Below are 14,886 nucleotides of genomic sequence, written 5' to 3' on the forward strand. Positions count from 1 at the left end.
TCACTCAGCCAGAACCTATAAGAAGGGGCTTGGGACTGGCAAGGTAATTAGAAAAAACAATGAATGCTAAGCCCTCTTGGTTAAAGAGGTTGAGAGAAACTGAAGTTTTGCACTAAAACTTGCCTCTGGCTCTTCCCTATTGCCTGAAATCTCTGCCCCTTTGAAAAATATCTCTATTGAGCAGTATCTCCAGGAGGCTCTTGTCAAAATGAGCAAATGGTCCCTGCAATAGGGTATCGTATTAACTGATCCATATCTGGCAATACCTTTGCACAATAGTAAGTACTCACTTTCCCTCTCAGTGTGCCTAGGTGCTCATGAGTTCTAGCAACCTTTTTGTAGATTTTCTACATAAATAATCATGTCGTCTGCATATAAAGACAATTTTAATTCATCCTTTCTAATCTGTTTGCCTTTATTTCTTTTTCTTTGCTTTATTGCACTGGCTAGAACCTCCAGTAGAGTGTGAAATAAAAGTGATGAGAATGGATACCATTGTCTTTTTCCTGATCTTAGGGGGAAATCATTTAGTCTTTCATCATTAGGGATGATGTTAGCTGTAGGTTTGTTCATAGATGCCCTTTTTCAGATTGAGGAAGTTTCCTTCTATTCCTCTTTTTTTTTCATAAATTTTTATTTATTCATTTGTTTTTGGCTGCTTGGCTGCTTTGGGTCTTCATTGCTGCGCACGGGCTTTCTCTAGTTGTGGCGAGTGGGGGCTACTGTTCGTTGTGGTGTGCAGGCTTCTCATTGCAGCGGCTTCTCTTGTTGCGGAGCACAGGCTCTAAGCACACGGGATTCAGTAGTTGCAGCACGTGGGCTCAGTTGTTGTGGCACGTGGGCTCGGTAGTTGTGGCTTGCAGGCTCTAGAGAGCAGGCTCAGTAGTTGTGGCGCACAGGCTTAGTTGCTCCGCGGCATGTGGGATCTTCCTGGACCAGGGCTCGAACCTGTGTCTCCTGCATTGGCAGGTGGATTCTTAACCACTGCACCACCAGGGGAGTCCCCTTCTATTCCTCATTTGATGAGAATTTTTATTAAGAATGGGTGTTGTATTTTATCAAATGTCTTTTCTGCCTCCACCAAGATGGTCATATAATTTTTTTCTTGCTTAAATTATTAATATGCTACATTACATTGACTAAATGATTAAACTACTTTCAGTAGTTTAAACTACAGTTTAGAGACATCTGGCTGGGTAGTTAAACTACTTTCTGCTCAGTTTAATCCTTTTGAAGCTTGTTTTTAAGCTTTGTTATGATAGATCCACGGCAGCCTTGACTCTTGGGCTAATTTAGCCTCACTACTAAGAGAAGACTTTCCAAGGACTCGACCTAACAGCGCACCATTCTCTGAGATCTCTCTGCTTTGACTGGTGGGAATGAGAACCTTTCCCTGTGCAAGCTCTGAGAGTTGTGTAGTGAGTGGCTTTCTTTTCATTCTTTTCCCTACCTTGTAGATTTTCACCCTGCACAGACTATTACTCTGACACAGACTTGAGGAAACACCTCTGAAGTTCTCCAGAGCTCTTTCTACATGATTACCCACTCTCTCATATTCTGTCTCATGAATCCTAGCCACCTTTATCTCCCCAAACTCTACTTTTTGTCTCCTCACCTCAGTGAAATTGGTGGGCCTTGTTTAGGTTCCCCGTCCCTGAGCTGCTGTGTGGAAACTACTATGAGCCGAGGCAATCATATTATGCATGTTGTTTGCTTCCTTTCTCCCAGGCATCAGAATACTAACTATGCTGCTGTCGTACAATGCTGAGATGAGTCACTGCATAGATCTTGACTATTCCTAGCTGTGGGTGGTAGGACTGTAGTTCCTATAGTGATGCCTCCCTGTGAGCGGAGACAGAGATTTCCTCCATTATATTTTGTTCACACTATCACCATCCCTTGTAATGCTTGTCCTAAAGCAGCTTTACCTGTTTTGCTACTTTGATTAAAAGCATTTTGCATTGGAATGTCACAGAAAAGGGCATTGGAGTTGGAATCAAGATTTTTGCTTCTCACTTAGCATCAATTGTAACCCCTGAGGCCTTAGTTCCGACTTCTGTAAAATGAGAGTAAGGATAACTGACCAGCCTACCACTCCCATGTTGTGAGGAATATACCAGATAATGCAGAGGACAACATCCACCCTTATGGTGCCAAACAAACCCCTCTGAGTTCTCAGTCCTTCCTGCTGGGGTGAGGAGGGCGTGGGGTGGGGGAGGGCAGACTTCCAATTAGGCTTTACCTTCTTTCTGCTCTTGCTGTGACTGTCCTTCTAGGGGTTCACTCCTCTCCAACCTGTTGGCCCAGCCAAATGTCTCTAAAAAGAATTCAACAGAACCACCTGGAGATACTATTCGTTCATGAATTGAGAACATGCTGCTGTCCTAAAATGGTTATGAAGTGTTATGTATTTGGTTTCTGAAGCTACTTCACCTTAAAAATACAAAGTACGATATTACAAAGTAGTTAGTGTGCCAGAATTCCCTGCACAACAGGCTAATTAATCATTTTTTTCTCAGGGCCACCTGGAGCCACAGGAACTCCAGGGGAAAAGGGAGACCCTGGTGAGCTGGGCTTGACTGGAAACGAGGGCCCAGCAGGGCAGAAGGGTGACAAGGGAGACAAAGGGGACGTGTCTAATGATGTACTTCCTTCAGGTAAGGGGCTGGCGCTCAGGCTCTCTCCCAGGGTGAATGGGCCCAGAACTTGGCCTGGCTTCTAGCACCAAGGCTGCTCCGGGTCTTCTCTCCTTAGCTGCCTATGTGCCCATCTGTTTCTCAGCATGTTTTAGAGTTCTGTGCTTTCAACAAGGAGAGAACCATGCATGTAAGCCCAATGTTTGTTGGTGAGACCAAATCTGATATCTAAGCATGAGCAGTTGAGATAATGCAGGTCTAAGTGTCATGGCTGGATGGATTTCAGATGAAGGAAGCTTCCTTTTTCCAAATAGCTATTAAATCCAGCACGATCCAGAACAAGACAAGTAAGCGAGCAATTTCAGATACCTCAGAGGACAACAGACAGAAAGCACAGCTTCAGAGTTGAGCTAGAGCCATCCTCAGGCCCTTATCCTAAGACTTTTGACATAGAATTGGGGGAGACAGCGTTGCTGATCTTCTTTTTCTGGTTTCCAGCCCGGGTTAAAAACAGATAATTGCTGTCTATGGGGGAGGAGGTGGAGGCACAGCAAGCCTCAGAAAGACAATTACATGGTGGAAAGAGTAGGCGACAGCTGATGGTCATGGCACAGAAAGAGGCAGAAGAATTTTAAAAGCACACTACTTTGGAGACCATTTATACCATAAAAACATAACTATCCTATTAATGTGGTCAATAAGCATTTTTTAATATCAGAGAACACCATTTATGAATTAGGGATTTTGCTAGTAGCTGGAAATAGGAATATGAAAATGAGTTAAGACATAATATCTGTCCTCAAGAAGCTAGGATGATAGATGTTCAGAACAATGACCCTGAATCAGTTGCGCATCCAGCCATTCAAAATTTATTGAGCATCTGCTATTTGCCAGGTACTGTGCTAAGACCAAAGCACCAAGGAAAGATCAAATTAGGTTTAGCATGCTTTGTTTAACAAACAGGGGAGTTGCCATGCAAAATACGTAAAATGTAATAAGTGTTTTGACAGGATCATATATATGTGAATATACTTTGAAAATATAAGGTCATGTTATACACAGTTATACGGGAAATCTACACATCCAGAATACCACACTCCCCTATACTACCAGACAAGTGAGGGTGACCACAAACCATTCAGGAAAGCAACATCTCTGAGTGTACCCCAGTTCTAGAGAACAGGCCAGAGCTGAGTGTGTCCTCTTGGCCAGAGAGCAGAGAAGGAATAGGAGGGTTGGACTGTGTTTGCCCTGCCTGCAGATCTCTGCCCCTTCCACAGTGGGCTTAGACCCACTGTTAGCCTCTGTGACCCCTGCTTGCCCACTCCAAAGCAACTGAAAGTGCTTATTTGGTGGGGCTGGGAGGAGGCAGCTAAAGAGATCTTAGATCACCAGTCAGCCCAGGAAAGGAGGGTAGAACAAAAGGACTGAATATCCCAGCCTAGCGGCATCTTTATGAAAGTTCCATAACCAATGGCCCCTGCAAAGGGCTGTACCCACACTGGCCACCTGAAGCTGGAAGTGTGTAGGGATTCCACCTGCTGATGTGTAGAGAATCCAACTGTCCGAGCACTCACCCCGATGACTTCAGTGGATTCTCACAAGTCAGGACAGGGAGTATGAGACAATCTGGAAATGAAGAACCAGTCTCGGAGGGTTAAGCTGCCTGCCCAAGGTCACAGAGCAGGACAGGAGCCCCTGATTTCTTCTACCACATAGAGGCATGTTTCTCATACCTGACATCTTAGGAAGAAAACATCTTAGGCAGTTTTTAAAAATACAGATGACCAGCTTCCCCACCATTTTGATCTAATTGATCCGGGAGGGGGCCCAGGCATTAGAATTGTGTTTGAGCCCCTTGGGTGATTCTAATAAGTAGTCAGGGTTGAGCCTTCCCAACATCAGCCAATGAAAAAAGGTTGAGCTTAGGAGCAAGACACCCCTAAGGGTGAGTCCCAGCACTATTCCAGTTGTGACCTGGGGCAAAGCACTGAACTTCCCTGAGACTCGGGTCACTGCGGAACCGCTGATACTATCTCACAGAGTGGCTGAGAAGGACAAAGGGGAGGAGATTTATAAAATTCCTAGCACAATTTCTGGCACATAGTTGGAACTCAGCCCCTGCTATGGGTGCTCCCTCGACTCTGTGTGAACAAGTGCTGGAGGACATCTGTGTCTGGGAAGGGGGACTCAGCAAGCCTTCCTGGAGATGCTGGGTCCCCTTCTCCCTTGTTTGAAGCCCATCTCTGCCAATGGCTCTTTAATCAACCCCCATCCCTGCTTCTCTCTCTCTTTCTCCAGGTGCCAAAGGTGACCAAGGCCCACCCGGCCCACCTGGGCCCCCGGGCCCTCCGGGTCCCCCAGGGCCCCCCGGAAGCAGAAGATCCAAAGGCCCTCGTCAGCCAAACATGTTCAACGGCCAGTGCCCAGGTCACCCAGCCCTGCCTCAGGGAACCACCTCTTCAGTTAATGATCCCAAACTCTCAGGCTTCACCCAGGCTTTGTGACCAGATTTGTTTTAAACAGAGGGAAATTTTGCCCAAAGCGAGTGTCCCCACCTTGCGACATGTTCCTGGGAGGCCTGAGCAGTCTGCCTGGGGTGAGGACTGGCGGCAGGTTTAGAATTGGGCCTCCCACCCCCTGGCCTCATCCCTCTCCCTTCACTTATCACCAGACTCTTTGCTCCTCCCTGCCAGATCCGCCATCCCTGGAGCATGAAGGGCTTGACTGATGCTGGGGAGATGGAGATGATGGGGAGATTCAGATCGGCTAACTTCCCACAACACCCCAGTACTACCATGACCACCACTAATGTTGATGTTCCAGGCACAGGGCTAAGCGCTCAGTTCATTTAATTCTACAACAGTCCTATGATATAGGAGTCGTATTCTTACCAGTTTACAGATACAAAGCTGAAACCCCAGGGAACTACATAGCCTGTCCACGGTCACTCAGTTAGTAAGTGACAGAGCTAGGATTCAAACCCAGATGTGCCTGCGTGTAAAGCCCCTGCTCAGAGCATCTTCCTTTCAGAGACGGAAGTCCACTCTTTGAGAATAAGGCAGTCAAGGCCAAGGGACACCTGGTCTCTGGCAGGCCTGGACGGTTTGTTCTTCGGGCAGTTGTTACAGGGGTGGCCATGGGGTTGAAAGCTAAGGAGAAATCAAGGGCCCTATTAACGGGAAATCCTTCTAGGGTAGAGCTAGAACTTCTCCCCACAGTGGTGACCGGGGACTAATTCACCTAACTTAGGCCGTGAGAAAGCACAACTTGATGCCTTGCTTCCTGGCAGAGAGGAGGGTCCTGACTGGAGTTTCTTTGTCACTTGCTGTGGATTTCATTGCCACTTTCTTAAACCGTCTTTCATTCTGTCTGGTGCACTGTTCTTTCTGGAAGACATTTGGGGAGCACACACAGTCAGAGTGGGTGAATCTGAGCTTTCAAAGATGTTACCACCCCCAGTAAATGGAGCCTAATTACATCCTGCCCAGCAGTTATCTGCCTGTTAAATCACCACAGAGCTGCTTCCGCCCCGGGTCAGTGCCACCCCCTCCATTAGCATCACCCTTTGTTCAGCCTCCCTTGGACTGTGAGCTCAGTGGGAACCTTCCCCCGAGTGGAGGCGAGGTCTGACCTTGCTCTTTGGGAATTCTGATTTGCCAGAGGCTCTGTCAGCAGCGAGAGGGGTGCTGGAGAGGTGCTCTCCTCCACCCCGCCTGTCCACCAAGAGGCTGGTCTGCAGGGGATGGGCTCCAGGGTTGTGAAAACTGCTTTAAAAGAGAGCCCGTTATCTTCCACTCTTCCTCCTGGAAATGAGTCCTCCTTGCACCCAGCATCTGAACTTGACCCTCTCTCCTGCTCCAACTCCCTTGCTTTAACCCCCATCCCACTCCCACAGCCTTAGAAGCTGGTGGGCGCTACATGACTTAATGAGGGCCTTTTCTTCAGACTAAGAATGGGAGGGTCTCTCTGTCCCCCTCTTGTGCAAAGCCCAAGCCCCTAAGAGGAAACTCCAGACGAAACCCAGGACAGCAGCATTGCGTGGTGGTGGGGGAGTCTAACAGATCCCGAGACTGCTCTCTTTGGGTGACAAAGGGCTTCAGAGAGACACAGGCTCATCCAGCTAAAGGAAGATTAGAGACCACAGAGGGTCCTGCCTCCTTATTTTGCCGATAAAGAAACCTCTCTAGTTTATTCTGGGAGTTTCCCTAGTGACAGTTGAGGTGCTCCTTTCTATCAAGCAACCACAGGGTGATTGGAAATCCTCAGAATTTGTCTAGGGAAGTGGGCCTGGCCTTTCTCAGAAAGCCTGATTTGCCCCAACCTGCCCCCAGGTAGGGGGTCCTTACCCCCAGGCAGTCCACTCCCTCTCATCTTCACAATGACCATATTCCTCCCTGCCTCCTGTCCTGCTTCTGCCACCCCGAGCCACCTCTCCACCAAAGGTCTGAATTAAGCCTGTTTGCTAAGGGGAACAATGACAAGCCAAGGAGGATGATTTTGAGCTCAGTTGTAGCCTCAAACCAACTATGGATCAGGTGCCCCTCAAGGACCTGGGTCCTACAGGCCTTCAAGCAGAAACAGGTGGGAAATGGGGTGGGAAGGGGCTCAAATCTCTCTGTGCTGGGCTGCCTCTAGGCTCCTTCTTCCTCTGTGATTCTACTCCCTGGCAGTTCAGGAAGACAGGGTAAAGTGGGTCATCCCATCATGAGACTGCTCCCTCATCCCCATCAGCTTCCCTGAAAGTGAAAATCCCTCCAGAAAAATGCAGACTGTGATAGATTCCCACTGGCCCAGAGGGACCAGGAACATATCAGTAAGCCTGTCTTTCTCCCAGGTTGCTCAGGGCTTGGATGGCTGACTCAGGTGACATTTTCCTGATTGTAGTATCTTAGCAACTATTGTCATGGAACGCTTGTTGGAAACTCCCCAGGGAGGGGAAAAAATTTGGAAGTGTATGACTTGGGGCTTAAAAGCAAGCAAGCAAAAACCTCGGTGAGCCTATTGTAAAGGATGCTTATGGAACTAGAGTCTGGATTGAGGTTATGTAACCAGTTATAAAGCTATATATATCTCACTGTGCCAACTAGTTTGCTCTGATTATCGTTGTTGTTTTAGGTGAGACGTGTGCTGTACCAAATGATGATACCTTGGTTGGAAAAGCTGATGAGAAAGTCAGTGAACACCATTCCCTGCAAGCAGGTACAGAAACAAAGCATCCTGTTTTAAAATTCAGAAATCAGATGGCTAAAAGTCATAATTGGTAGGTGGGTAACTTTCCTTTCTCTTCTTTTGGTAGAATCCATGATCACGTCCATTGGAAACCCAACACAAGTTTTGAAAGTTAAAGAGACGTTTGGGACTTGGATAAGAGAGTCTGCTAACAAGAGTGATGAACGGATCTGGGTTACTGAACATTTTTCAGGTGCTTTCACTTGGCGGATGATCCATATCTGTGTTGTAATTGTACCTTTCATCAGTTGCCCCCTTTCAGGCTTATCCTATTTCTGTGTCTGAAGTCCCTGCTAATTGGTGTAACAGACTTGCTCTTTATTTTAGAAAGCCCAAATGAGTAGGCAGAATACTTTTCTCAGTTGAGCACACTGGTGACAAGACTTGCAGTTCAGGTCACAGGGGCATGACCAGGGAACCCTCAGTGTAGCTTATTCCAATTTTCAGCAAAGTGTCCAGAAGGAAACAGCATTATGACTTATGGGTTTATAAACCCCAAAAACCGTAATGTGGAAGAAATGTCGGAGACAAATTCTTCTGCATGGTCTATCTTTCTTTAAGGAGAGTACTTTTGGCCACTTTTCTAAGATATCCGTGGGCAGAGAGCCCAGGGGAGAGGGTGAAGTGTCATCTTGCAGGTCTGCTGCATCTGAGCATGACCCTGGTCACACTGCCTCAAAGGAATGTGGTCTGGAATTGCCAGTGGTAGTAGCAGTGGCCCCATGACAGAAGAGGCCTGGCCATACCTACTAGTCAGAGCAATAGCTGAGATACGCTGCTTCATTTCATCAAGGCTCACACGTCAGCTGGCAGTGACTGCCTGGATGACCAGCTGAGAAGGATTCTGTGGCTCAAAAGGAAAGAACAAGGTCATGAGTCAGCATGGCCACTGTGGAGTGCAAGAGGCAGACGGTGACTGCACGGTGCTCTTCCCGATACAGGCCTATGTCAGCCTGATAGAAAATGTTATAAAATCGTAGGGGAGAGGGTGATGCCATTTTCCTGGGAGGATCAAAGCCAACTCTGTGGTTACTATGTTGAAAAGATGGTTCAGAAAAAGAAACAAAACTGAGTTATTTGTAGTGAGGTGGCAGGAGCTAGAGTCTGTCATACAGAGTGAAGTAAGTCAGAAAGAGAAAAACGAATACCGTACGCTAACGCATATATATGGAATCTAAAAAAAAAATGGTTCTGAAGAACCTAGGGGCAGGACAGGAATAAAGATGCAGACGTAGAGAATGGACTTGAGGACACGGAGAGGGGGAAGGATAAGCTGGGATGAAGTGAGAGTGGCATTGACATATTTACACTACCAAATGTAAAATAGCTAGCTAGTGGGAAGCAGCCGCATAGCACAGGGAGATCAGCTCGGTGCTTTGTGACCACCTAGAGGGGTGGGATAGGGAGGGTGGGAGGGAGACACAAGAGGAGGGGGATATGGGGATATACGTATGCATATAGCTGATTCACTTCGTTATACAGCAGAAACCAACACACCACTGTAAAGCAATTATACTCCAGTAAAGACGTTAAAAAAAAAAAACTAAAAAAAAACGATGGTTTGGGAATCCATAGAAGAGAATTGGCCTTTGAGTTTGAGAGCCTGAGACTCTTGAAAGTGGACAAGCACCCTTACAGGACATCTCACTCTCACCTTCCATCCTTTTAACTTCCTCCCCCGACTCACTGCCAAGCTGTGATTGCCTTTCGCTGGCTTCTCTCCTGCAGGCCTCAGGGTGAAGGAATTCCAGGACCAGCCCTCACTGCTGAACGGCAGTTACACGCTCATCCACCTCCCGCACTATTTCCATGGCTGTGGGCACACCGTTCACAACAACTCTCTCTACTACCACAAAGGAGGCTCCAACACCATAGTGAGGTGAGTCCCCTGGGACCCCTGGCACCCTCCTCTCTGCCCCACAGCCCATCCTTCAACGACTTAGGGGAAGGGACTGTGGTTCCATCATCTTTATGTCCCCAGGGGTGACACACAGCCAGAGATCAGTGAGGGTTTGCTGACCAAATGAACCACAGGACACGATGAGTGAGCCCCATATCTGCATTTATTGCTGGTCTGGACACCAAGAGTAAGGTCAGGGCCAGAAAGAAGGAGGCCTGGAGTGATAACAGCAGGAGCTTTCTCATCCTTTGGGAAAGGAAGCAGTGGAACCCTGAGCTCCCTCTAGCAGGAAGGTATCATACCCTGAAATCAGTTTTGCTCTGAAAAATGTTGGGTATGAAGAATCTCATGTCACGGCTGAGATCACCGAGGACTAGAGACTGCAAGGCAAAGTCAGGGTTCCCGCCTTCAGATCGCTCTGTCATCCTGACGGAGCCCTCGCCAGGCCACCTCCCCTGCTCCCTCCGCTTTCCCACGGGGAGGGGAGGTGGCCACACGGGTAGTCGGTGCCCAGGGCAGCAGCCCAAGCTTCCTGGCTTCACACAAGAATTGCTGAAAGTTGTCTGCATGGCTCCGGAAGAAATTGAGTTCTGGGCTTTAGAGGCAGAAGCGGGTCATCTTGGGCAAATCAAGAGAGCAGTGAACTCAAGTTCCAACTCTCCTGCCTACTTACTCGTGGCCTCAGGGGAGAGACTCCGCCTCCTATGATCTCCATGTCCTCATTAAAAATGCAAAGGCGGACCAGAGCCTCTGCAGCCCTCCACTCTGAAATGACAATTCCAGTGTTACGAAAGCCATGGTCCTCGTCATTCCAAACAAGAGACAAGGATCTTGAGGGAGGACTGGGTCCCTTCTCTCTCTCCCTCTGTGAGATCCAGCTTCAGCAACCTTGTTGGTGCTGCAGAGCTAGGCTAGGATCGGGGTAGGTCTCCTAGTACATCGTGCAGTTAAACCAGCCACATTAGACACACGTGTCAGCCGTGGCTGCAAGCATCCCCTCCTGTGCCTCTTACCCCCCTCTACTGGGCTTCTGCACTACCTCGTCATCTGGACAGCATCTTGCGCTAACAGAACAAGATAACTGACCCTCCTCCCGTTGAGAGGCCCTCTCTCCCCAGACACACTCCTTTCTGTGACATTTGTTTTCATTCAATCCTGTGGCTCCCGGGGACCGCTGTTACATGGGGTGGTAGGAGGGGAGCTCTGGGGTAAATGAGCCCAAAGGAGGACTGGCCACCCTAAGAGTGAGTCTTCTAATGACACTAAGTTTGCGTGAGGCACTGGTTAGGAGACCTATGCTGGGGCCCTGCTCCAGTGCCAGGCCACAGACTGGGAGGAGAAGGAAAGGCAGACTGGAATTAGACGCTTTTTTTGCTGGGAGAGGCAAGCCTCATCAAGGAATGCAGTTGTAGGTGCCAGTACTAGTCAGGAACCCAATGGCAGTCCTGAATCCCGGGCATTCAGAGGAAGGAGAACCCCGAGAGCTGAGATGGGCAAGCAGGGCCTTCTCAAGCCCTCACTCTTGTTTCTTTTCAAGCTTACTTCAGGGTTTCTTGATTGGTTTCAAGGTCCCTATGTTCCAGTGCATACCCGCAGCTTCACACCCTTCACAGTTCTTCTGCTGCTCAATGGCTCCCTCTAGTGTTTTTTCTTTTCCTTTATAAAGCCTAAAGTTCCTGAATTTTCATTCCTGCAGTTGAATCATAATCCACTTTTGATATGATCTAGATGTGGAGTCTGCCAAATCAGACGGTCTCTGGGAGCTGAGGGGCATGGGCTTTCATGCCGTCACTTCATTGATCCAGTCACTTACCAGACAAGAAAAATGACGTCACAGCCATGACTTTGCTGCTTTGCTTCTCAGTTGGTGACTTCCTTCGTTGAGCCTCCTGTGAAACTTTTGTCTTAAAACTCCAGCATGGAGTAGACGAAGAACCCCCAAACTTGGAGTCAAAAGCCTGAGTTTAAACTCTGGCTCTGATACTTACCTGTGTTCCTGGACCAGTCACTTCTCCTTTTCTCATTAGTAAAATGAAACGACTGGACTAGATTATCTTTTAAGGCCCCTTGCAACTTTGAGAGGGCATTTCAGGAGGTCAGCAAACACCTGAGGATTCAGGAGGTTAAGGAATTTTATCGGGGTCACATGGCTAGTAGGTGGACACTGAGATGTAGTCACCATCCTCTACATCCTTGCTGCTCACAGCACTGCAGATGGAACAGTAGAATGAGCACAACCTGGGAACTTACTAGAAATGCAGTATCTCAGGCCCCACCCCAGTTTAATGGAGGAGCCTAAAAAACCACTCTTGTCCACAAAAATGGTGGCTCATATCTACTTTTTTATACATTTCAGATTTGAATTTGGCAAAGAGACATCCCAAACTCTGAAGCTTGAAAATGCCTTGTATTTTGATCGAAAATACCTCTTTGCAAATTCCAAGACGTACTTCAATTTAGCTGTAGATGAAAAGGGCCTTTGGATTATCTATGCTTCCAGTGTGGATGGCTCGAGCATCCTTGTCGCACAGCTGGACGACAGGACCTTCTCTGTGGTGCAGCACATCAACACCACGTACCCCAAATCCAAGGCTGGCAACGCCTTCATTGCCCGAGGGATCCTCTATGTCACGGACACCAAAGATATGAGGATAACATTTGCCTTTGATTTGTTAGGAGGGAAACAGATCAATGCAAACTTCGATTTAAGAACTTCCCCATCTGTTCTTGCCATGTTATCATACAATATGAGAGACCAGAATTTATATTCTTGGGAAGATGGCCATTTAATGCTTTATCCTGTACAGTTTTTGTCAGCTACATTAAACCAGTGATGGTATGCATTCTATTCCCCTCAGTAAATTTCAGCTGTTCTCTGGTACCATGCATATCCCAATAGAAAACTTGTCTTTAAGGGTGGTCAGGTACTTAGCTGTCATAATCACATGACATGGGTATTTATATGGTTGGTGACCCACTTTTAATTCAGATTCTGTAGGAGAAAATAACAGATTGGAACTCAAAAATGGCTGATATTTGGTGATTCCTTTACAAACTAGCTGGGCAAGTTACCTCTCCCTCTTTAGGTTTTGTTTTCCCCACTGGTAATTTGAAAGGGCTGGCTAAGATGATAGGTAAGATTTCCTCAAGTTGTAGGGAATTCTGTGATTCTTAGTTGTTGCCGCTCTCACAACTTTTACATATTTGGTTTTGTTTTTTTGGTTTTTAGCTACATGCTGAGCAATTTTACCTCTGAGTTGATCAGCCTGATTGCTTGAGCAACAAATTCCTTAGTGATGACTTGGTGCCTTGGAAGCTGCACTGACCCCTTAAGGCTGCTGAGGTACCTTATTACCCCTAATGTATTACCTTTCTCTGCATCTGCACCTGCTGCCAGAGCACCAGAGTGGCCATTATCCTCAGCTCCTGATTACCACTCCAAGATTAGCAAAAGCCAGGAACAGCTACCTGCTCGTGTTTCCTAATGAAACAGAAACAGGCCCTTCCAGGTTCCTATCAATTTTTGATCATGCTGATACGCAGGTTGGGTCATAAACATTGAATCCTCAGGTCTTGCAGGGTTCTTCTGCCACAGATATGGATCTGCTATCAGAGTAAATTCTGTGCTAGTGGGCATTACTCTGGCGAGAACCTTGGGAAGCACTTTGCAGTTTTCAGAAGAGAGGCACCATTCGTGGTTATTATCTAGAAGAGGGATGAGCAAACTATGACCCTCAGGCCAAAGCCAGCCCATCGTCTGTTTTTGTAAACAAAGTTTTATTCCACACGGTCACAGGCATTTGGTTATGTATTATAGTATATGACTACTTTTCCTTGACACTGGCAGAGCTGAATCACTGCGAGAAAGTTGAGTAACAGCCCAAAAAACCTAAAACATTTACTCTCTGGCCCTTTACAGCAGAAGTTTGCCAACCCCTGATCTAGAATATAAAGTGAGCCTGATTCTTGAAAGGGCTTATTCACCTGAGCCTGTTTGTTATATTTTGTTTTGTTCCAGATGAAAAAGTGGTCATTTATATGGCTTGAGTTTTTGGTAAAGAAGAAGGGTGAGAACAGCATAAAATTAAGTGGCCCTCCCAAAAAGTAGTTAATGAACTGTTCTTAACCTAATATAATTTTAAAGAATGTGATCTGGTTCCTTCGGATGCAAGGAGAAAATATAATTTAACCTGCTCCTAAATGCCCTTAGATACGCATATTTTCTGCCAATTCAGTTCTTCGAACATCCTTCAGCCCAGTACTGAGGCCCAGGCAGCGCCACTGAGAGTCGAAAGGAATCTGGAAAGTTTCTGCGGTCCTGCAGCCAGGAAAGAGACCTAGGGAAATACTTATGTAAAGATTTTTCAGCAACTTGCCCTCACTGAGTACATGAATGTATTGGGGGGAGAGCTTCTGAAACTTTTTCACTGGAGCCAAATCGATTCTCAGTGGCCCTGAGTCCTGGTTTTATACCTTATTAATAGAAGCATTTTAAAACTTAGGGAATGTACAGATTTAAATATTTAAATCTCCCCACACCCTGCATAAACCTAGGCAGCTATTAGGGAATTTATTATTGTTGTGTTCTCAAAATAATGGGTATTTGAAACTTTTTTCCTCACTTTTTAATTAGATTGGTTGTGCCATGTCATCACAGCTTTTAAAAAATACTCTCTTCAGATTCATGTTTTATAACAAAGTAAAATAGAGTTTCATGTTCAGGATCAATGTGTTTAATATATACTAGTCTTCTTTTAAACTATTTAAAAATATGCATTGCTGTTTCTGGACATAGGGGACCTGAATATGTATATAATTTCATAGTGATAGTTGTAATAGTAATATATACAATACTAATTGTATATACAGTAGCAGCCAAAAGAGGTTACTTATTGAGTTAGCACATATTTCTTTTAGAAAAAAAGTTTTAGAAACCCTAGTCTTTATATTTGAACTATCTTAGCACCCTTAATTTTTGGTAAGGAATCATATACTCACTCACTCACATATACTCACATATAGCGAAGTTTATACTGGGATTTCTCTCTCTCTCTCTCTCTCTCTTTTTTTTGCTACGGCAGAGTAATATAAGGACAACTGAGTTTGACCAACAAACAA

The 14,886-nt window shown here is 46.4% G+C and overlaps 1 protein-coding gene across 4 annotated transcripts in view; it reads left to right on the forward strand.

Moving 5' to 3' along the window:
• The window catches only part of GLDN (gliomedin), a 111,782-nt gene extending 97,372 nt beyond the window's left edge, over window positions 1–14,410 (forward strand). For all 4 annotated transcript variants that reach the window (XM_079914524.1, XM_079914525.1, XM_079914526.1 and 1 more), the window contains 6 exons: window positions 2,520–2,657; window positions 4,938–5,066; window positions 7,755–7,838; window positions 7,936–8,061; window positions 9,597–9,747; window positions 12,125–14,410. In XM_079914524.1, coding sequence (XP_079770650.1) covers window positions 2,520–2,657; window positions 4,938–5,066; window positions 7,755–7,838; window positions 7,936–8,061; window positions 9,597–9,747; window positions 12,125–12,602 — 1,106 coding nt within the window. In that variant the 3' untranslated portion in view covers window positions 12,603–14,410. The remainder of the gene's footprint in view (window positions 1–2,519; window positions 2,658–4,937; window positions 5,067–7,754; window positions 7,839–7,935; window positions 8,062–9,596; window positions 9,748–12,124) is intronic.
• Window positions 14,411–14,886: the final 476 nt, after the last annotated feature.

Source organism: Stenella coeruleoalba (genome assembly GCF_951394435.1).
Source record: "Stenella coeruleoalba genome assembly, chromosome: 2".
In the NCBI taxonomy this organism is placed as follows: Eukaryota; Metazoa; Chordata; class Mammalia; order Artiodactyla; family Delphinidae; genus Stenella; species Stenella coeruleoalba.